We start from the raw sequence: 22,066 nt of genomic DNA, 5'->3' as shown, positions 1-22,066 counted from the left end.
CGGATCAACGTTCCTTGTAAAGGTTTGTGGAAACAACTCGCCATCACCACCATTGCTTCTTCTGCTCCATCGTTGGTTGGTGGTTACAGCTCTTGTGCACCCTGCCACCTAGTGTACAGAAAGCACATAGCATTCTGGCAACCCTGCTGCACTCACCTTGCGAACAAACACCAAGACAGGCGGAGCGTGTTTCTGTTGGTGGTAAGCGAAAAGGGCGCTGGACGAAGAGCGTCTGTTGGCACTTGACCCGTTTAGTGACTAAAACGAACTTGTGTCAGCGCATAGTTTGACTCCCCCCCCCCCCCCCCCAAGTTTCTCATTCACCAGCAAAACGGGCATCCAACAGTGACAGACTGACGCCCCCTATTGAGCACAGGCCAGCATGACATTCTTTCAGTTTGAAGTTTAATGTTAATTCCATGCCGTGTTTTCAGTAAGAATACAGATGGTACTTGTGGCTCCGGTGACAACATCCAGTAGTACAAATCAGATTCACGTAACACACACACCGACCGGGAGGAAGAGAGGAGATAAATGACAAGGAGGCGAAAGAAGAAAAATGAGTCAACCTCAAGAGGTCAGCGGGGAGAGTTAAGATACAGCAGGCCTCCATTTCCCAAACTGTTTTTTTTTTTTTATCCCTGTTCGACTCTGTGCCCATGCAAAACATTTTTATGATACAATCAAGAGTGTTGGGCCTCCCACATTACTACTTCAGACATTACTACCTAGTTAGCGCAACTACAGAATCCTGCCTAGTACGCGAGTTGGTCCAAGCGGACAAGAGCAGAGAGGCGACATTCTGCTGTTTGTCATGATTAGAACCTCAATAGAAAAGAAAAAAAGATGAGCAATGAGACCTGTCGGAGGTGGTTCTATAAAGAGGGCACTTGAGTTGTTCTGCGCTTCCCTTTGTTGTCTCTTTGCAAAACAAAGCGCTCGGCGACACCACACACACTCACCTTAAATAAACTCTTACATGTGTGTTTGTATGTGTGTGTGTGTGTGTGTTACGAAGACAGGCAAGCATAGTTGGCAACAACATGAAGCATACAACTAAAACAAAAAGAGGACGTGGACCTTAAAGGGCACAATCTTGCAAACAAGAGTCATCTGAGGAAAAAAAAAATTCAAATAAAAATTTGCCTTGAAGGGTTAAACCCCCGCGCCGGGGTCTTTTGATGAGGGCGGTGGGAGTGAAGGGGAGAAATGGAAGAGAAATAGTCGAAGGATGGAGAAGTGGAGGGAGTGTTGGGAGGAGAGGGAGGCAGGGAGGGCGTTGAACGAGGATTGTGGGCTCGTGGCGTCTCATTGGGCCTCTCCCTCTGCTTCCGGTGGTGCTTCTGTATTCTGTTCGTCACCTGAAAGGTAAAATGGGCAAACATCACAAACTTCTCCTATTGGGGAAAAATAAAGAGATGATTCAAACACACAGACAGACAGGAAAAACAAAAACAGACAAAAGGCGAGACAGACGCACGGTGCAGAGTGACGCGTGAATGTGCCATAAACAACCGTGCGCTACTGGTGGAAGGTTCTCATTGTGACATTAACCGGCAGGGTAATGCATACACGCTTGGAAAGGGTTGCCCCGGAGACAGCATTTTAAAATAAAGAGAGAAATTATTGGTTGGCGCGAACAAAAGGCGAGAGAAATCCAGGAGCTCGTTAGCGCCGATGTCCGCCTGCACGCGCTCACACACAAAGGCACACGCACAGCTCTCGCCATTTTGCAGCAGACTACGGTTAATTTGGTGCACGTTGTAAAACACAGCAAAGACACTTCCATTGGTTTGGTGTGAGGCCCAGTAGTTAGTGGGGGATGTGACGTCACAACTTCCTACACGTGCATAACATTTTTCTCTTCGTAAATGGATTGGGGGTGAAGGATAAATAAGATAAACATTTGAGAGAGAGGACACAGCATTCCTTTTCATTACGTGAAGGTAGCAAGGAGACAAGAGGAAAAGAGGAGTCCAAGTGAAGAAAGTCAAGGAGACAAGAGAAAAGCAGGAGGTGAAGGAAGTGAAGGAGGCAAGTTAGTGTTACGAGACGACCGGTCAATATGGTGAGAAGTGCTAGTCGAAGCGACGCAGAGGAGAAAAGACTTACAACACAACGTTTATTAAGGAGGGAGCGAGAATGAGGACGTGTCCCCTTTAAGAATCTACGAGGAAGAGATGATAGGTTAGAAAGGGGTGGGGCCAGAAGGACAGACAGGAAGTGGATCCTACGCCATCAGTGGATTGGGGGGGGGGGGGGGGGGGTCGGCGGAAGCGCGTCTCACCATCTCCCTGCAAGTCTGAGGTCCAAAGTGTCAAGTTGTCACGTAGCAGCTGCATGATAAGCGTGGAGTCCTTGTAGCTCTCCTCGCTCAGAGCGTCCAGTTCAGCAATGGCATGGTCAAACGCCTCCTTCGCCAACCTGCCCCGACATTAGTAAGCGGGTCAGTACGCCGGTCACACCCTCCTCCGAGGCATTGGGAGGAGGGGGGGGGGGCGGCATAGGTACCTGCAGGCGCGGTCCGGCGAGTTGAGGATTTCGTAGTAGAAAACGGAGAAGTTGAGGGCCAGTCCGAGGCGAATGGGGTGCGTGGGTGGGAGCTCGTTGAAAGCGATGTCGCTGGCGGCTTTGTACGCCACCAGGCTGTTCTCGGCCGCCTCCTTCCTGTCGTTGCCCGTGGCGAACTCCGCCAGGTACCTGTGGTAGTCTCCCTTCCTGGAGGGGGCAATGCAGAGCAATTGCTCAAAATGTGGCAGGAGTAAACTGGAGCCCGACGTTTCTCTTATTGCAACAGGACTATGTTGACGTGAGTTAAGGAGTTTCATGAGATACACAGAAACAGACGGAGCTGCGTGACGTACATTTTGTAATAGAAAACCTTGGACTCGCCCGAGGTGGAGGCTGGGATGAGGTGCTGGTCCAGTACTTCCAGGATGTCTTTGCAGATTGATTTCAGCTCTTTCTCTACCTGCACACACAAAGAGCATGTCAATCTGCCGAAGCAAACCAAACATCAACAGGGGTCCGGGGGGGCGAGCGTTCAACGTGCGGGCTGACCAGCTTCCGGTAGTCCTTGTACATCGTCAGTTTCTCCTCGCTGGCTTTGCTCTCCTCCTTCTGCTCCAGGCTGCTGATGATCCGCCACGAGGCTCTCCGCGCGCCAATCACGTTCTTGTAGGCCACCGACAGGAGGTTCCGCTCCTCCACCGTCAGCTCCATGTCCAAGCTCGCCACCTGCTTCATCGACTCCACCATTTCTGTCGGCACACGACGGGGGACCAGTTACGGCGGGGGCGTATGCGCCTCCAGTGACGACAATGAGGTGCGGAACTTAAGTCGGGAAACAAGAGGGTAGCGAGGACGTTAGCGAGCGTAATGAGGAGGTAAGCGAAGAGGGATTTCAGGATAAGTGAAGGTAGAGAGGTATGTGACCAAAGCCCGGCCATAAAAGGTAACATGGAGGCAAAAGAAGGTCGCAAGGAAGCAAGCCAAGCAAAAGAAATATGGGTTAAACGCCAAGGTATCAATTATCTAAGCAAAGCGCCAAGAAAATGTAGCGAAGAGGCCAACAAAGTTAGTAAGGAGGAAGCAAGGAGCTAATAGAAAATAAGGATAAGCAAAGATAGAAAGGAGTTACGCAAAGGTAGCAAGAAGGCAAGTGAAGGTAGCGAGAAAGCAGTCAGCCAACGGAGGGAACAGCATGTAGGAAGGAGTTGAGTGAGGTGCTAAGCGAAGGCAGCGAGGTCATGAAGTTAAGGAGGAGGCAGGTGAAGATAGAGATTTTTGGAAGGTAAACCAAGATAGGGAGGAGGTAAGCACAGGCAAGCGAGGGGGTAACAGAAGGTGGCGAGGAGGAACACGAAGGAACTAATTGAAGGCGCTTATTCAACAATCCCTTTCAGACGAACCCTTAGGAATTCGCACAGCCATCGCGGCTGCGGGCGGCGACTTCAGCGCCAGCCGCAACGGCTTCGGGAGAATCCGTTTGACGGCGCTCTCTGTAAACCGACACATTGAAGGCGCAAGGATCAAACCACGCCTTTAAGCCAGCCATTGCCGCTTCGCGCATTGAGATAGTCAGGGCAGTCCATCTGCCTCTCAAACTCGACTCGCTGATGCTCACGTTAGCATCCGTGTAGGCCATTTCATCCAAGAAATAACATTAAGCGCCGCGCAAACACAAACATGATCACGGCGATCTGGAAAGGCGCCAGAGGCGTTCCCGTTAACAGCGAGTTTACAAATCCAGCAATTTTTTTTTTGCTGACGCGGGCATTTTATTAATGGAGCTGCCGAGTTGCTACTACACTCGCATCGGCCAACTTGTCGGGTCGCTGGGAAGCGAGCCAGATTCGGTTTCACTGCCTCAAGGTGATTCACTGCAACAAATGGCTGCGCAATCCAGAGATGGAGTGGCACGATTAACAACACTCAACACTGCTGGACATCTTTTGGGACCTGGCATCAGAATTTTTTTTCTCCTCTTCAGAGGAGCTCTTTGATGTTCCTCCAGCAGCCAGTGTCATTTCTTTTTTTAAACCGACTACCGCTTTCTTGTCAACTACCTGCACACGACTGTACTTGTTTTTAACTAACATTACAGTCATTTAGGACATTGTGACACACACTTGAAGGGGAAAAGGGCATAATAAAGGACAATGGCATTTGTAGCAAGGGGTAAGCTTTTCAGTTACTGTAGTATGAAGTAACAGTTAGTTGACAAAATAGTGTCAAGGAATTGGATTTGTTTGAAGGTTTATGGTTTGAAAGTATCAATGTAAGGCTTTCGAAAAAATCAAAGTCATCAAGCATTTCCGTGATTTTTGGTCCACTATGGGGCTTTTGGGGGGCTGCCCAACAACTGTGACTGCAAACGTTTATGGGTCCAATCAAATGCGAATAATGAGCCGTGAATCAAAGACCCTCCCCCCCTCCCCCCAAAAAACCTCGGGCACTAATTAGCATGTCGATGCTAGGTCTACAGCTAGCTCAAAGAATGCAGTCAACGTTACAAAGCGGCCTAGACCATTCATTTGGAACTCGAAGTCGCCTAATGTTATTTATTTTCTTCTGTTGGTTGAAACGCGTCGAACCCGAAAAAAATGCAGCACGAAAAGAAGCCTAGCCTCCCTGATCAACCACTTGATGGGGGGGCGGTACGGCTTACGGTGCGTTTTACTGGCAAAATGGGTCACGTTTTCAGAAAAAAAACACCGTCAACCCAGCCTCGTCATTTGATACGCGTGCGGTATTTTTGACGCAGTAGAGGTGAAACGTGTGGCCGTATTTCGTGATCTGCGTTCGGCGTGACGAGGACGAAGAAAGGCTAGCAGGCTAATTAGTTAGCTAGGTTAGCGGCTAATCTGCTTGCTACAGACTCGGGAAACGGCATTTTATTTATCGCTTGAAATGATTAACGACGTTAAATGGCAACCCAAGAGTGTGGTGCTTATGTGACAGTGACGTTGTTCTCCTACAAGTAGCAAACTATTCATTTTCACCGTTTAAATATCCCATTCCAATGAATATATGTCCGCCATTTTGTTTCCACCGAGCCCCGCAGATCCATGTGAACAGAGGCACCTACTAGGGGCCTGGGGGGAGGGAAGCCGGTGAGTTCGTGCCTCTAGCGGGGCCTGAGACCCATACAGAAAGAATAAAAAACTTACCATCGTATCGCTCCGCTTGCTCGGCGAGTTTCGCCTGGTACACTGCGTCCCCTCTGTCCGCCATGGTGCTCGGCAAAAGCGGTGGTGGTGGTGGAGGGCGGGGGGTGCTTTTCGAAAAAAGGAAAAGTCCCGGAAGGGGGAGAGAGAGAGAAAAAAGAGGACTTGTCGGGCCACTGGGTGGTTTCTGGCGGTGGAGTAGCAACAAGCACCACAGTCCCACGGTAAATATGGCGTCGGAGCAGCATCCGGGAACCCGGCGCGTCTCCTCCCTCCTCGGCATGAAACGAGTGCGACACTCTCCGCCATCCACATGACCAGACTGCGTTACAAAAATGCGCTATCAAGCGACAAATATCGTTTTAATGGCGAAAGACCGCAATGAGTGAATGCATCTTATGAATTCATAGCAACTCTAAAATTTGGCTTTCTTACTTCACAGAAATATGGGGGTGACATGGAAAAAGTTGACAATTCTTGACGTCAATTTGTGGCAATTTCTAAGAGACACCGGACCTTAAAGCGGCCATTAAATGGCGTCAGACTAAAAAAGTAAATTGTAAACATTCGTAAAAATCACTTCCTTGCGGCGAAAACGTTTTTGTGACGCAATTAACCGGCTCTGACGTTATGACGTCACAAAGCGTTTTTTTTAAAGGGGGTTTCTACTTTTGCAGCCAGAGTTCGGATTTCAAGGTCGGGGTAAGATTTTGAAGATGGGGTTAAGTGTTTCAAGGCCACTTTTTCGGAATTACGAAGTAGGATTTTAAATCAGGGTTAGGGTTTTAAACAAGAGTGTAGGTTTCAAGGTCAGTGTTTCTAGCCAAATTTGCAGTTTGGGTTTCTCTCCTGGGTTAAGGGCTAGTTTCACATCACAAGTGGGGGTGGGGGAGGGACGAATTCAAACTGTCCATATATTGGTACATTTTTTTATTGACTAGGTATATTATTAACACAACACCATACAGAAAAATAAATCAAAACTTGAAATATATTTTAACACTTTGACATAATGTACAAAATAAAACGGAAAAATCTTACACTTTGCTTGTTTGTGGTCCTTTAACAGTGGTGTGGAATGGCACAAATATGTAGCTCTCTGAAGGAAATGTTTTGGGTTTTCTTTTTGGTTGAAAAACTTGCAAGGACTGAAGGGATTAAGGTGCATGTTAGCAGATTCCTAAATGGTTTCTTCAGCATTCACATGAGCTACGATAATCCCATTGAAGATGTTCTACCCAAAGCTACGACAAGAGTTTAGGAATCATCTTTTTTTTTTAAGCATTCATATGAGTTAAAAAAAACGCTTTCAGCAATTAGCAGCATGTTTACCTCTGGTCTAAAATATACAAAGCAGTAATAAGGCCACACGAGGGATAACTTTTTCTGAAAAGTATTTAACAAAACAAAAAAAGAGAAAGAATGTTGAAATGTAAAACAAATATTGAAATGCCTCTTTCCCTTGTAAAATGACCATTACACAATGTTACGTCTTTCGGTGTAAAATTCCGTGTTCACTCTTCCAATATTGGGTATATCCTCACAATATGGCTTATTTCATGTAAAAGGAAGACTTTCAGCATAGATTACAAATGTAATATTTATAACATTTTTTAAATCGATTTTTTCTACATTGGAAAACACGGGGGGGCCAAGAGTCATGAGACTAAATTGTCATCACATTCTCATTATTTTTTTTCTCCTAAAATTGTTTTTGTAGTATTTTAACTTTATTCTCGGAAGACTTATTTTCAGAAAGAATACAAATACAGACCGAGGACAAGTTGGGCTAATTAAAAATAATTTTCAGTGATTGGCACTGAATGAAAATTAATTCAGAAAAAAAAGGTTTGGTTTATAGGATTGGCTGATCATTTATTTAAACAAAGTGGTAAGCTCTTAAAGAAATATTGACTAGCGGCTGGTCATTAAGGTCACTCGCTCATTTCGTCGGTTCTTATGCAAATAAATCTAAATCTCAAACAGGGTAAAGACGTTTGCTCGAATAAACGTCTCAGCACAGCCTGGAAGCAAACCTCGCATTGTTCCATCGACAGAAAACATCTTGCACTTCTTTTTTTAGTGTGACTTTCATGAGACGCTTGCGACTTAAAAATAACTGACACTACAAAGTGTGCAGTGCTGTGCCAGTTTTGAGTGAATTTAATTCTGATAGTTGGGTGAAAAATAGTCCGCGCGCATACAGAAACAAAAAAATCCCTTGTGGAAAATCAGCTGTGAGGAATACAGAACAATACTGGGTAGGAAGTAAACTAAGTGTTGTAGCCTCATACGTTGAGGTCGAGTTTGCTTGTTTGACCGTTGCCATGAAACCATGAGGAACCATTTGGAAATTGTTCCCAATTTTTATTTTTGTTCGTTTTAGCTTACAAAGCTAACGCTAGGTAGCTAAAATATTTAACTCGATTTTGGGTTATGTTAATGTGACATTTGGGTTCTGGCCAATTAAGGGATTGGCACTTTATTTCCTTTCCTTGTTTGGGATCGCACATCTCATCGTCACTAGCAACATTTGGGTGTAAAATACAAATCAACACGGACTGAAGTTTGGTTTTGTATTTTGTGTCACAAAGAAGATACATTTTACATCCCTCAATGAACCACCAATACTTAACAGATTTTTTTTAGGGTAGCAAGCTAAAGCTAAAGCTAGGATCATGACTGTAACGTTTGAGTTTTAGCTAGACTAAGCATGGCCGTTACTTACGTTTCTATGATTAAAAATGAAAGCTGAAATAGGGAAGACTGACATTCGGATGAGTTTCAAAATGTTACATCTCGACGCATCAACCGGCAGGTCATTCGGATATTTAATCCGACTTGTTTGAGTTCTGGGCTGATTCAGGGAAGGGTATTTCACTACACTTTATTGATCAAATACGAGTCAAAGCCAGGAGACAATTAGGTTTGGTTCATGCAGCTTTCATCTTCACCTGAAGTTTGGCTGGCGATTTTTGTATTTGGTGTCGAAAAGTGGATTTTTTTTTTCCTTTTAACATTAGCGCAATGAGGTAATGCTTGTTTAGCTATGATAGTTAACTGTGTTGTAGCTTGTTTGGGTTCTGGCCAGATTGAGTATGGGTATTGGAATAGACTGTTTGGTTGATGTACAAGGAACGTCGGATGCCAAGGTCTGTTGCACATCTTTCATTTTAGCTAAGAAGTCGCTAGGTGCTAACCGAATTGTAAAACAGAAGACTGAAGTTTGGCTAGGACGATTTATATTTTGTATCACAAAGATGAGGAAATGTCAAGAATTGTCCAGTTGTTCATGTTAGCGAGGTGAGCTAATGCTCGGGGTTTTAGCACAACGAGGCTCGAGTACGTTTTCCTTGATTGACTACTGTAACAATTGTACAAATGTGAATGACTGTTCGGAATTGCTCTTTCAATGCCAGAGTTGCATTAAGCAAAATAATGCAGCAAACATCGTTGTTTGAAAGCATGGATGCAGCGCCGCCTATTTCTCTCAATCTGTGGAGGCATCCAGTTCGCATCCATTGCTTCAAGACACAATGGATTGGCGAGTAATACGTAATCGATCACCCATCCCTACGATGGACGTGTAAACATTCACTTTTTGGTTTGCACATGTGATGAGCCTTTAATATGAAATAAGAGGCACAACAAAGTTGCCGTTGGGGTTAAAAATTCATCACGGGAGAACGCAAGCTAAAAATAGACTAGTCATTCATATACCTTATCAATTAAAAAAAAAAATTGTACAAAAATTAAAGTGTTATCTCGTTTTGGGTTTGAGTGTTAACCGCGACAACCAGAATAATCTGGAATATTTTCAGTGTTGTCGTTCATATGAGCTCTACCGTCCATCAAAAAAAAGAAGGCGTTCAATCTAAGCTTGTCCCTGCAACTTGTTTAGCTTGTAAATTTGTTTTGTGGGTGTGTGCTTCTGTCATGATATTTTTGTTTTGTTTTTGTTTGTTTTTTTTGTTCCACTTTCCTGACACGCGCAAGAGGCGGGTTGCCGGCGACAAGCGTTTTCTCAGCTCTCGTCGTCCGGGTGATGTTGTTCCAGCAGTCGCACGTGGGTGAATGGGAAGTGGCCGCGCTTGCCTTTGCACTCGCCCTCCCACTGGCCGTTCACATTGATCTTGGTCACTTTCACCATGTCGCCCACCTGGGGAAACCATACAAAAAAAAAAGATGTGGAAAATTATCAAGACAGATCAAAAATAGTCAGGGGCTCACTGGAGAGAAACTTTTTTTTTTCGTTTCAGCATGACCATTCTTGTAATATTATAATTATTCTCATACCATGATAGCTTTTCAAATACTGGAAGCGAAGCGTGCACCGAGCAACATGACTGCAAGCCAACTGTCTTAACATCTGCTTTCGCGCTGCTGATGCTACTCTTTTACAAATAAATCTGTCTAATCTCAGAGACGTGTTGCAGTCAATCTACATTATTGCCATGATGGAATCATTTCGCCAGCAGCCAAAATACATTTAAGTCGCAGACCACGCACACTTCGCAGTGTTTGATTTCACCATTATGCCACCCGAGTGAATTATGCTCTCGATCTGTGGGCAGTTTAATCCACAGTACATGTCACCGAGTGGCAATTTAATGATCTGACTTGTCGGTCTGCCATGGGACTTCAAATCATAGCAGCCGCAGAGCTCATAAAGCGCCGGTGAAACATGAATTGAGAGGAGGCATTATGCAAAGCAGGTACAGGAATAGAATCACACATGGGGTACTGTACTCTGTTTTAATAATAATAATAATAATACATTTTATTTATAAGCGCCTTTAGGAGAACGTTCCTATGGCGGCGACGCATCCGAATTTATTTTGTTCAATTATATTTATTGCAAACATTTGTATGAGGTAAATATAAAAGCAGATTAACAGTGGTTGAGAATCACTGGTCAATTTGCTGAACTATCAGCTCCCACAATGCTTTGCTATGCCGCACAATGAGACGCTCCCGTTACAATGTACAGACTGTTGCATTCATACGCTCATCCGTGCGCGCCGTCAGCTCACATTTGTAAAGCTACTTTTGTGCAAGTGCGCAGAGGCGTGACGAGGCCATTTAGCGGACGACGCGTTCTCGGCTGAAGCAAATGAGGACAGCGGCGAAAGTCGGGGATGGCCCGGCGGGGAGGGTGTGGGGTGGGGAAAAACAACAACAAAAACACTACCTCCAGGGCCAGTGCCGTCTTGTCGTAGGCGTTGGGCACCCTCTTCTGAATGGCCCGGGCGTACACTGGTCCATTCTGTAGGTTAGGAAGCTGGGTGGCGACTACCGGTTGGGCGTACTGGCCCGGGTCACCCAGGGCCTGGGGCGGCCCTGTTCCGTCGGTGCCAGCTGCCGCGCCCCCAACCTGACCCCCTTGTCCCGTGCTCGCCATGGGGGCACCCGGGCCGGTCGCCGTGGGCGAGGCGGGCCGGTACTTCTCCACATAGGGGACGGGGATCATTCCGGCGCGCCCCTCCTGGTTGGCGGCGTTCCACCACTGCTCCTCCGGCTTCTCCAGCACACGAAGGATGTCACCCTTGCGGAACGGGAGGTCCTCGTCGTCGTTGCCGAGGAAGTCAAAGAGTGCCCGGACATACTCGGCCTCCTCGGTCTGCTGCGGGGGCGCGCCGACAGAGCTGATGAATCCCATGTGCTTGGATTTGGCGATGGGCTCGATGAGTGTGGTAGTGTCCAGGTAGTGGATCTTGTAGAACTCCAGCAAGGCCGGCAGGGCCTCGAACTCCTGATCGCCGATGCGAAACCGCGGAGGAGCCACGCCTGGCAAATCAATGAATGCTTGGTTAAACACAAGGAACAGAAAAACGTAGACCGGAGGAGGCTTGATTACCTCAAAGAAGGACTAATTTAGACAATGATATCTTGAAATGAGATGCCATTAATTCGTTCAAAAAAAAATTTTTTAAAGATGTGGTTAAGCCAAAAGTAGTATTCAAATTGACAAATTTTTCATGGTTTCATTGTAAATGTCCCCAGTGTGGGACAAATAAGGGATATCTTATGGCTATGGCATAATAAGTGATGTCAGGGCCTCTTGATTGTCCATTTACTACGGAGTTCAGCTCATATAATTTGTCTTTTCTCACTCTCTTCAAGTGTTTTCATTTTGTATTTGCGTGCTTGACCGTCTGTCCCATTCAATGACTGTTGCTCTCTTTTTGCTGCCAACTGACGTCTCATCTTGAGAACATAACGTGACCAAACCCGGAAAAAAGCTGAGCTGTGACGTAAGCAAACTGAGCCCGTGGGCACTGTGAAGTCGATTTCAGTCGACAGCAGGTGGCAGTACGGGACAAAATGGTAGCTGCCTAAAATGAATAAAAACAGGCAGACGTTTCTGCTTAATTCATATTCGTCAATGTCATATTAATCATAAGACAATGTTTAGAGTAGTTGGGAGTGAGGTTGTTTTTTAAATCAAAGTTTGTGTCATGTTTACTGTTTAAAATTAGAAACATTTTTAAGGGGAAATCAACTACAGTACTTGCATTTTTTTTTCAACTGCAACAGGTTTACAGCACTAAATTTTGCAAGTGGAAAACCATCAACTCCAAGTTGACCAGTGTCAGGCTGAGTCGGTACCATGAAGCAGAAAAGGCAACATAAAGACATTTTGCGAACACCCCATTGACTCTCCCTGTTACTTTGCCATAAACGCCATACAGGAAACAAGGTGGTAAAAGCAGACCAAAGCAAAAGACGGCCAAGAAAAAGGGCAAAGGTTGTGCAATAAAGAGGAAGAAGCCGGACTGTGCATGCGCGCGACCAGGCCGGATGACAGACATTCCATGAAGGCCGATGTGACCAGTCATCCCCCCATACCCCACCCCCGGTTGTGACAGCACAGCCTGCCCAGTTCCATTCAAAAAAAAAAAAAGAGGAAGCTTACAGTACTTAGCAGAGCAGGCAAACCAGCCCACACCACCAATGCTGCTTGCCTAAGAAACAGCCAATCATCACTGATCACTCTAAATTGTCTGAAGTTGTGATTGTGAGCGTGAATGACCGTTTGTCTATGCGCGCCCTGCGATTGGCTGGCAATCAGTTCAGGGTGTCCCCCGCCTACTGCCCAAAGACAGCTGGGATAGGCTCCATCATGCCTGCTCCCCTCGTGAGAATTGAGTGCTTCAAATAATGGGTTGATGGACTTTTGATTTGCTTTTTTTTTCAGGTTCAAGTGTATGGGTGATCACAATTTAAAACTCAATTTTTGATTAGTTGCAGGGGCATACAGCTCGGAAGACAGCAAAGTTGTATTTATGAGTAAATTTAGGACCTAGTTTAATTTAAAATATATCTAAAAAGAATTCCATTAGTATGACAAATGTTTAACTTTTTATGACTTATTTTTCCCCAAGTAAACAGGTCATCACAATTAGAAAACGCTGCGAGGTGGGGTGCCGAGTCCAAAGATACCAGATTTTGTGTCTGTGTTTATGTCCCACGTTAGCACGTAGTCTAACTTTAACACAACGATTCTAAACATAATATTAGAAATGGACTTATGATCTTTTTTTTATTTAGCTTCAATTTAAGGGTACGGTTACTCCCAATTTTATAAGAAAGTCTTGATTGATTCCTGGGGTGTTAAGCCCAGAGTTGCCAAACTGCATATCGAAAGGGGACCACATTAGCACGAAGTTTAACCTGAGCGTGATTCAAACTAAAATTTCACAAATATGACTCATGATTTCAGTTTTTCATATCGAATGCAAACGTACGGGTGATCACAATATCAATCTATTGTATTTTTTGTTACATTTTGTACAATTAACACTTCTTTTCTGCTATGCTATTTAGCCTACGAGCTAGGTCCCAAACGCACCATAGCCTTCCACCGCCACCAACACCGTTTCATTTTATTTTAAAATAAAGTAGCTTGAACGCGTATTTACACGAGCCGAATTCTAAAACACACACTTAGAAAACGTAATATACAAGTGCCTCGAAAGTATTGCGGAGGGCCAGTGGTATTATGAGGTCAAACGCTTCAAATTGGAGCGTCCACTGTCCCCGTTTTGTTCCGAAGGTGGAGCGTCGGGGGCCACAGCCTTAGCAAGTCGGACGGCATTTTTAAAATAGTTACAGACGATCAAGAAAACAGGGAGCTGGGAGCACAAAACACAAACATCATTCCTTACCTGAGCCGGACAGACGGTTATTACTGATGCTGTTGATGATATAATGGGACACTTTGGAGTTCTCGGAAACGGACAGCACGTAGTCCCCAGGGCTGGTTATGGAGTCCCTCACCAGGAAAACGCCGTGCCTCTGTCCCTGCAAGAGAGAAACGGCTTCCTGGCGGCTCAGCCTGCCCCAGTACCAACTCGCGCGGTCTTCGGCGTCAAAATTACCGGCCATGACTGAACAATGAACGCCCCGAGGCTCGAGGCCCTGTTCCCCCCCTTCGCCTTTTTTTTATCCGCAACTCATACAAAAAACTTTGGGTCAGGGACGCTCCCCGGCATTGGAAAAAAAAGGTGTGCTATCACGACTTGAGGCGGGTTCTCGCGAGCAACTTTGCCGCCGGGAGGGTTTCTGCGTTTCGTAGAGAGACGAAAGACTTCCAGACAAATGTTTTATATGATAAAATAAGCCAAGAAACCCCCAAATAAGTGAGCAACGAGAAACCTCCCGGACTGAAATGGCGGATCTAGGGAAAAGTTGACCTCATCTACCGGAAGGGATGCCTGGTCAATGGGAAGAGGTGCATTCATGGGCCTCGAGAAATGTCGGGGAACAACAAATACATCGTTCAAATTGATCTTTGTTTAGAATTGTTTAAAATAAGATATTTAAAAAAATAACACACATATTTTGGGAAATAAAGTACATATTCTAATTGAGACAAGCAATAAAAATGTAATCAATAATCACATTTTAATGAAAAAAAAAGTGTTTTAAAATTATTTTAAATACTGTAAAAAATCTGACCCAATTCATGCGAACAATGTCCAGTGTTTTCACGTTCCATTTGTGTGGCTCAACAAGGTAAAACAAATACATTGTAAAAAGTTATACAGCACACCACTGTAAATGATAACCACAATAAATGCATGGAACTGTGTGTCTGTCAAAAATGTGAAAATCTGTTTGTCATGGAGAAAGGTGGTTAATAATTTGCCCTCTATTCACAACTTAGCCCAATTTATGAAGACCAAAAAAGTGTTTAAAAAAAGGAAAAAGGAAACACTGCTGCAACCACAATAACGCATACATGATTTTTTTTGTGGTTCCACAAATGTGATCATCTAAATTTTCATCGACAATTGTGTACTAATAACGAACAAAGAATATTTTGCCATAGTAAAAGAAAATATAGCAAACAGTTTGACACTACTGTCAACTCCAACGCACTCGTATAAATTGCAATGTTTTAATTTGGCCAGTAGGTGACGATATGCACGCTGTCATCGGCCGTATATTTCCTGTTCAATACATTCCCTTCCAACGGAACAACGTCTGCCTCACAGTGATGAAGTTCTGGGTTTGAATCTTTTAAGGATAGGCTCCAGCGCTTCCGCAACTGAAACGCTAAGCGCGATAGAAAATGGATAGATGGATGAAAACATTTATTAGAATGGAAAACATTAAAAAACGTCTTTATTCAGACCCATTGCAAAATGCATCTCAGGCTATTCTGCAGCATGCACACGTAGTTTTTGCACATCCACATCAGCAGTTGTGACAACTGTATTATTAAATCGTGGGGTTTAGCTCCAAAGTCACTTTTGTAAACACCGCAATAGCATAAGAGACACACGAAGCACGAACACTCGCGTCACAATTCTTCTTCAAAGTCTGGTTATATGACAACAAAAATGTGCATTTTTGCACTCTTCTCTGATGCAGAGTGACAGTTAGTTACTCGAATGTCTTCAGGTGGTTATAGAGGGACTGGACATAGGTGAAAACGCACATGGGATCCGGTTTGTCGCCCATCTCCAGCATGTCGTCCACCTCGATCAGACGGAGACAGTCGGCCTGGGTTCTGACACGGGAGGGCAACCGGGGGAAATGTCGCAGATTAATCGCGTATCGCGTCAAATAGAGGTTTGTCCAATATAAAAGTTCACCACCCCCGATGCAAAAGCCATATTTCCTGAAATACTTTCAATTTCCATCCCTCTAATTAGATGCTGTGCCCCGATGAATCAATTCTGACTGAAAATAAATAAACCACCTTTTTCAAATAGATTATTTATATTCAAGAAGAATAGGAAAAAAGTTCAACCAACTCCTAATATTCTCAAGCAGAAAAAAACTAAATTGGCAGGATATCAGATCATCTGCAGTTGAGTAAATAATAACCAGGCCTCCATTGGTTTGAACGGTAGCAGACACGTTCCGAAATCGAAACCAAAACGCTTCTCCCTAATGCAAAAAATAAAATAAAATAAAAAACTTACTCGGCCGTTGAGAATGCCAGCTGCAGGTTTTGCTTTCGGTTAGCGGGCTTTAGCGTGTTGTAGTCGAACTCCAGCGGGAAGAAGGAATGGACCAGAGCGCAAAAGGCCATGCCGTCACTCCAACTCGAGGAGAAGTTCTGGATGTCAATGTTCTGCGGGAGGAAGCATTTGATCCGTTTATGAAACAAATGATGTCAAGGTTTCCCAAGAAACTGAGGTTTGTGGAGTCCTAAAATGGATCACCGATTGGGTTTTTATTGGGTTGCGGAGACCCAACTATTCCTTTCGGCTACAAGCCATGAAGCAGTCATCAGTCCATAAAAAATTTCCCCTTTCAAATGATCCTTAACTCATTCACTCCCAAAGACGTTTCTAAACGTCTTTTCAGACTTGGCCCAGAATTGTCTGGTACTGAATGAGTTCTAGTCCAGAGTACCCCAAATTTTTGTACCTGGTAGCCGACGGTTTTCGAGCGGCACCACTCCAACAGGATATGTTTGATACCACTGGCGCTGGTAACTCCAAAGCTCTGGGAGCGCTTCAGCTTGGGCTTGGAATCCTTCGGCCTTTTGAACAGAAATGCCCATGAAAATTTGAAAAATTTTCAGAGCCAACCGACAACACAGCCTTTAGCTGGCGTAAAAACCAAGAGAAAAAAAAAAGCTCAAATGAATTTCATTGATTACTGTGTTTGCTTCAGTGGTACGAACTTGACGGGGTCGGAGTTCATCCTCTCAAAGAGGGCACGTTTGGCCTGAGCTCCGCCAGCTCGAGGAAGTGTGTTGGACTCTTGCTTGCACTCCGCAGGAGGGGAGTTGGCGTTCCTGCGGAGAGGAAAAACAGCTCAAATCGACCGCAACTACAATGACCGGCGTAGGAAAATGTACATCAGGGACTGCGGTTGACTTACTTTTCAAAACCAGATGAGAAACCTGGTTTTATGACTGATTTGGAAGGAAGTAACTTTTCTGTAGATGTAAAAAATATATATACTTTACTGTTCAGATTAGAAACAATCGAAGAAATACGGATGCAGTCCGTTTGTATCTCGGTCAAGAGAGATCCATCTAAAACATCAGAGAAGAATTGACATGTTTTTACCTGCCGGTTGAGGAAAGCTGACACTTCTTTTTAGAATCGGACTTGGCGTCTTGAGAACTGGAGCTGCAGTGAGGAACCAAAACATGTTTCAAGTATGCGCGACGGCAGACCTTCTTTGAAGACCGTCGCTCTACCTCGGATTGGCACGGACAGTACCTCGTTTAAAGGGGTATTCCCCGGGTTTAAGAGGGGATGCCGGTGAAGCAATTGGTGTTGACATGGCGACGGTTTTGTCCGAGGTCGAGAGACCCGATTGCGGCTTGGTATCGGTGACATCTAATCAGGAGATCCATTTTAGAAGGTAACCCAAGAACGAATGAATAGGGCCGTTGATTTGGTGTCGAAAGGACTCACCGCGTCGAAATGGATACTCTCCTGGTTTTACGTTGTGGGATTCTGGCAAAGATTGAGTCTGAACAGATTGAGGTGCCGGAGAAGCGTCGGGGTTGCTTCTGCTCACATCTGCGAGGGGAAGATGTGCCAAAGAAGCCGATTGATCCTGGGTTGCAAGGTCCTTGCATCCAGGTACACCTTGGAGAGGAAATACTTTTCTGGACTTGGCCTCAACTTCTCAAAGTTTCAGTCGTGACTTCATCCCAACTGCTTAAAGTCTCGCTGGGGTCAGTCTTGAGTCCCTCAAAGTTTTGGTTTTGAATATCTTCTCACGCTTTGGACTTGACTTCGTATCAACCCATCAAGGTCTTGGTCTTGACTGCGTCTTCAATCCTCAATGTTTTGGTCTTAACGTAACGTGCCACTTGGTCTCAACTCTTTCGAGTCTTGGTATCAACTTGGCTTGTCTGAACTCTTCTAAGTCTCGGCCATTTCTTGGACATAACAGGACTTGGTCTAGACTTGCTTGAGCCGATCTCCTACAAGCCTTGTTCTGAATTGAGTCTCAAAAATAAGTTTTGACGCTAACGCTTGGTCAACCTGGCCCACCAGATGGCACTATTTTCGCGTCTTTAAGAATCTAGCTTGGTAACATTTTCACTTCCGGTGCGAACTTTTCAAATGATTCACAAATGATTTGGATTGTCCGCAGTTTATTGTGACAATCAACTACTCACCGCTGATATTTTTGAATGATTTCATTGCGGTTTCTGTTGTCGCTTTGGCCACGGGAGCTGCAGAATGGGCAGAATAGGCTTCCGAGCTGACTCTCGTCATTGCAGTGATGGGAAGATGATGTTCAGTCGGACTGTCAAACTTCTCCTGGACTGAACGCATTAAAAGACAAAATGAATCGATGACAAACTTCAAAATCACGGCACGGGGAAACATAAAAATAAGTCTGCTCACCTTGCTTCCTGCTCTGGTGTTCCACGGAGCAAATGTGCTTCTCTGCCTGGACCCCCATTCCCTATTTCAGCAGAGTACGACACGTCAAATTTTTTGATGTGTTTCACATAAGGCCGTCGGGGTTCAAACGGGCCAAATGATGGGAGGGACGATCATGATCAATATTACCGTTAGCTGTCTGAGGTGATGTAAAACCCGCGCAGCTGTTGTCCTGTCTATTTGTGTCGGCCTTAGCAACGCAACGTCGCGACTCCTGTTGACTGTTTACGTTCCAGGGTGTATCCCCTGTCATCGTGGACGATGATTCCACAGTGACATTTTAAGCCGACTTGCGCTAAAATAAACTCGGAGCAATGTAGCCCGCCGGACATCCCGCAATCGCATGTCATGGAACGTTCGTGTTGTGTAAAACTAAGCTAACTAACTTGGTCGGAGATCAGGATGTGACTTACTGAATTGCCGCATGCATAATTTTACACGAACTTTATTCCTCATTTTCCTTATTACTCATTAAGAGGATGAGTTTTTGGCTCGTCGAGCTATCGGATGCTGCTGTAAACAACAAATGGTGTATACAAAGGCCAACGAATCCAAAGTGTCCCATTCAATTACAGGCTAATGTCGCTTAGCAGTTGAACGATTGTCCTCATTGACAGCTCAGGCCATGTGTGTTCCCACTAAGAAGCTATTTTAGACGTCGCAATGGGCCCCGTTTGCAAGTTTCCCTTCTGTTCTTCTGTCCCAATATAGCCCCAAATGGATGCTTAGCAAAATCAGGGGGGGGGGAAGCGCCTAAGTATATCACCCTGAAACCTGGCCTTTATTTGCCCCAACCCTCCCACCCTGCTACAAACACCCCAAACCGCTTTTGATTTCCACTGGGGGACTGGCAACTCTTACAGCCAGACTCCCAATCTGTCAACTCGCCACCGGGGATGGGAGATTAGCGCCTGCGTGATCTTTGGGCTGCCGCGATAGCCTCAGTAGGATATCGCAGTCCGACTCCATCTGACCCCCTGTAATTCATTTAAAACCCGAAGCCCCGTCCACCTCCGGGAACATCTTGGAACCACGCAAAGGCCAGCATGCCCCCTCTTACAGATCGGCCTAAAGATTACAGCGATACCGTCCGTCTCTTACAGTGGAACCTCCGATTGGTTAAGTCACATTGGTTGATGACTTTGAAAGACGATGCTAAAGTGGCCGTCATCCTGTTCAAGATCAATACAATACAATGCGAGCAGGGGTTCTAGAGTCTTTTTCGTGCATCCTGTCAGGGGCGTGCAAAGAGTTGGGCCGACGGGGCGGGGTCCTCATGAATCCAGAAAAACCCCAGACACTTGTCTATGACACAGGAAGTTCAATGTCGGACTCTCTAGATATCATCACACCGTTCTTCCTGGCGCTATTTATTGTTAGCTCGCCAATCAACCTAATTCAAATTTCCATTATGAGATTTGAGAGTTGAGGTTTATTTTTGCCGCGTGACTACATCATGGCATGATACAAGAACTGTTTTACTCCCGTTATAAACGCATGGGTCCCTTTCAGAGCTCCTTGATGATCAGCTATCAATTACTCCGTTAGTCCCACTACCCTGGCATTCGTACGCATGGACGGCGTTTCGGAAGGAATATCCGACGAAAGCCGATATGGAGCACATGCCTGCCCGGACCAACGAGGCCGCTCCGGACTGCAAAACGTGGCGCCAATAATAGTCGTGACCTTTTGGCGGTGATGGTTGCGGCAATAAATCGCGGGGCCACGAGGGGAAAGTGGCGTTAGGGAAGGGAGCGAGTGTGTGAGGATATAATCGCGTGACATGATATTCGCGATGAGAGGTTACCGTCAATGAACGCACTTAAGGAGGTGAATCGTCGGGTCGTCGCAACCCACAGAATACGGTCGCTAGCTTCACCGCTACACTCTTGAAAACAAACGTTAGCTAAGGCAGATGATCAAGATTCAGACTGGACGGCAGGTTCAAATGACTGCAAGGGTTTTAGCATCAAGATCATTTGGATTATTTCCAGTAACGATGATCATTAAGGGAGGGCCAGATTATTTCTACGTGATCACTCCGACTTTCCGCTTTGACGATTGGCAGTAATGGGATACCGATTCGGGGCTGTTCGCACTAAAGCAGACATTTTGCAAACCCAATCGGAGTCGTATGTCAGAAAGTGTCTCGCCCAAAAACGTTTTTCTTTTGGGTAAGGTCTGGCTTTGGACACTCTTTAATGTACCCAATAGTTCCTCGCAACCCTAAAGAACGGCTGCAGCCTCATTCTTATCCCTGGTTTTGCGGAACCGTGCCTAAAAAAAAAAAAAATCACAGTTTCTACTTTAAACAATACCTAAAAACACATTTAATGCAGTGGCACTGGCAAACCCTTCAACTGTAACTCAAAAGACACTTTAGAAAGCAAGTACCAGGGAGAAACGATCAGGACTTTCACTTAATTTCAAGTAGGAGTGGATTTGTTTTTTTTTTGGCATCAAAATCTTCAAGTATTTTGTCTTTCTAGTTATTTCAGGATGATGTGAATGATTGAGAGTGATCTCCTTTGAATGCTTACGTTAATTTCCTTTGTTTTCCATGGTGGTAGGGATCCGGATGTAGCCAGACCCACCGGGCATCTCTGGCCTTCCTGGTTCCGAGACTGCATCTCTAGAAGCCCGTTCTGCGCACCCTGCTCTTTATTCTTGCCCTTCGACACGGTGCTGGGGAAGTTCCTGTCAATTTGCGCCCCAGCAAGAGACTCGACCAGGCGGCTGAGGGCCTCCAGCTTGGAATGGAGCTGCAGGTTCTCCTCCTGCAGCCTGCCCACTGCCTCGGCAAGAGGCCCCCTGGAGGCGCTCATCTCTTCGATGCGCTGCTCCATGCGCTGCTTGAAAGCGCTCACGTCTATGTGGACCTCCCTCACGGCCGCCTGCAAGGTGGCATTGAATTCCACCAAGGCCTTGCTGACCATTTTCTCTTCGGCACCCTTTGCGCCTTGGTCCATGGCTAGTCTAGTAAGTACCAGGGTCGAGTCCAGAAACAAAAAGTTCTCTCACTGACGTCTTTTCTTTCCCAATGGAAACTCTCAGCAGATACCTTGCATGTCCAGACTAATAATCCAGCATGGATGCTTTAAATGGAATCGCAAGGCGCCCTTACCAGCTGCTCATTAAAGTCCCGTCAAGGAACTTGGACTTCTTTCAACATGCGTCTTCTCTTTCCCTTCGAACTTGATCTTGTGTCTTCGTTCATCTAATGGAAAATCTGCACATACATACAGTATATGCTGTTAGCAGGTAGACGGACAAGGTTTGGCAATCAGATCAAGTTTGTAAACGGGGATAGGCATTAAACAAACCATCCAAAAGGTTCCGGTTCTTGTCCCATCCTCTTTGAATCTTTGCCGGTGAGTCTTTCACTTCCGTTCCCCTGGACACTCAAGTGTCCCATATGGGTTTGAGAGCAACAGGCTTGTCTATGTATTTTGGGACATAAAGGGGGCGGGGGGGTTAGTTAGGAGGGGCTTGAATTATTTGTTTGTGGACCTCCCTTGA

At 45.4% G+C, this 22,066-nt stretch overlaps 3 protein-coding genes across 7 annotated transcripts; all 3 read right to left on the bottom strand.

Moving 5' to 3' along the window:
- Positions 1-388: 388 nt before the first annotated feature.
- LOC127588529 (14-3-3 protein epsilon) lies at positions 389-5,917 on the bottom strand. Of its 2 annotated transcripts, XM_052047295.1 has the most exons (7): positions 5,673-5,917; positions 3,061-3,260; positions 2,865-2,971; positions 2,512-2,718; positions 2,288-2,424; positions 2,113-2,167; positions 389-1,361 (listed from the first exon to the last, which is right to left on the bottom strand). In XM_052047295.1, exons 1-6 carry the CDS (start codon positions 5,734-5,736, stop codon positions 2,160-2,162), a joined length of 723 nt encoding a protein of 240 aa, XP_051903255.1. In that variant the 5' UTR covers positions 5,737-5,917; the 3' UTR covers positions 389-1,361; positions 2,113-2,159. The 2 variants fall into 2 exon arrangements, with proteins under 2 accessions (XP_051903255.1, XP_051903254.1); XM_052047294.1 differs by lacking the exon at positions 2,113-2,167 and having other exon boundaries at positions 5,673-5,915.
- Positions 5,918-6,818: 901 nt separating this feature from the next.
- LOC127588530 (adapter molecule crk-like) lies at positions 6,819-14,397 on the bottom strand. Its single transcript, XM_052047296.1, has 3 exons — positions 13,838-14,397; positions 10,861-11,456; positions 6,819-9,828 (listed from the first exon to the last, which is right to left on the bottom strand). Exons 1-3 carry the CDS (start codon positions 14,055-14,057, stop codon positions 9,694-9,696), a joined length of 951 nt encoding a protein of 316 aa, XP_051903256.1. The 5' UTR covers positions 14,058-14,397; the 3' UTR covers positions 6,819-9,693.
- Positions 14,398-15,282: 885 nt separating this feature from the next.
- Positions 15,283-22,011, bottom strand: LOC127588517 (smoothelin-like protein 2). Of its 4 annotated transcripts, XM_052047277.1 has the most exons (13): positions 21,871-22,011; positions 21,672-21,776; positions 21,088-21,518; positions 18,509-18,569; positions 18,277-18,426; positions 17,561-17,737; positions 17,363-17,482; positions 17,207-17,269; positions 17,016-17,073; positions 16,816-16,929; positions 16,557-16,671; positions 16,106-16,257; positions 15,283-15,687 (listed from the first exon to the last, which is right to left on the bottom strand). In XM_052047277.1, the coding sequence occupies exons 3-13, from the start codon at positions 21,514-21,516 to the stop codon at positions 15,561-15,563; spliced, it is 1,566 nt and encodes a 521-aa protein (XP_051903237.1). In that variant the 5' UTR covers positions 21,517-21,518; positions 21,672-21,776; positions 21,871-22,011; the 3' UTR covers positions 15,283-15,560. The 4 variants fall into 4 exon arrangements, with proteins under 4 accessions (XP_051903237.1, XP_051903236.1, XP_051903238.1 ...); XM_052047276.1 differs by having other exon boundaries at positions 21,088-21,776; XM_052047278.1 differs by having other exon boundaries at positions 17,561-17,668; positions 21,088-21,776.
- Between the last annotated feature and the right edge of the window lie 55 nt (positions 22,012-22,066).

The sequence above is a fragment of the Hippocampus zosterae genome, chromosome 16, assembly GCF_025434085.1.
Source record: "Hippocampus zosterae strain Florida chromosome 16, ASM2543408v3, whole genome shotgun sequence".
Lineage (NCBI taxonomy): Eukaryota > Metazoa > Chordata > Actinopteri > Syngnathiformes > Syngnathidae > Hippocampus > Hippocampus zosterae.
Note: the sequence above shows the minus strand (reverse complement) of the source record. Positions and strands in the feature narration are given on the sequence as shown.

Coding starts and splice junctions, on each gene's coding strand:
- LOC127588529 (XM_052047294.1), bottom strand. CDS start 5,736: ATGGCGGACAGAGGGGACGCAGTGTACCAGGCGAAACTCGCCGAGCAA. Junction 2,972..3,060: donor ACAAGGACTACCGGAAGCTG/GTCAGCCCGCAC, acceptor TTGTGTGTGCAG/GTAGAGAAAGAGCTGAAATC. Junction 2,425..2,511: donor TCGCCGGACCGCGCCTGCAG/GTACCTATGCCG, acceptor ATGTCGGGGCAG/GTTGGCGAAGGAGGCGTTTG.
- LOC127588517 (XM_052047276.1), bottom strand. CDS start 21,516: ATGGACCAAGGCGCAAAGGGTGCCGAAGAGAAAATGGTCAGCAAGGCC. Junction 17,270..17,362: donor GGAATACCCCTTTAAACGAG/GTACTGTCCGTG, acceptor TCCTCACTGCAG/CTCCAGTTCTCAAGACGCCA. Junction 15,688..16,105: donor CTGGCATTCTCAACGGCCGA/GTAAGTTTTTTA, acceptor CTCCCGTGTCAG/AACCCAGGCCGACTGTCTCC.
- LOC127588530 (XM_052047296.1), bottom strand. CDS start 14,057: ATGGCCGGTAATTTTGACGCCGAAGACCGCGCGAGTTGGTACTGGGGC. Junction 11,457..13,837: donor TAACCGTCTGTCCGGCTCAG/GTAAGGAATGAT, acceptor TTGATTTGCCAG/GCGTGGCTCCTCCGCGGTTT. Junction 9,829..10,860: donor AGACGGCACTGGCCCTGGAG/GTAGTGTTTTTG, acceptor TGGTTTCCCCAG/GTGGGCGACATGGTGAAAGT.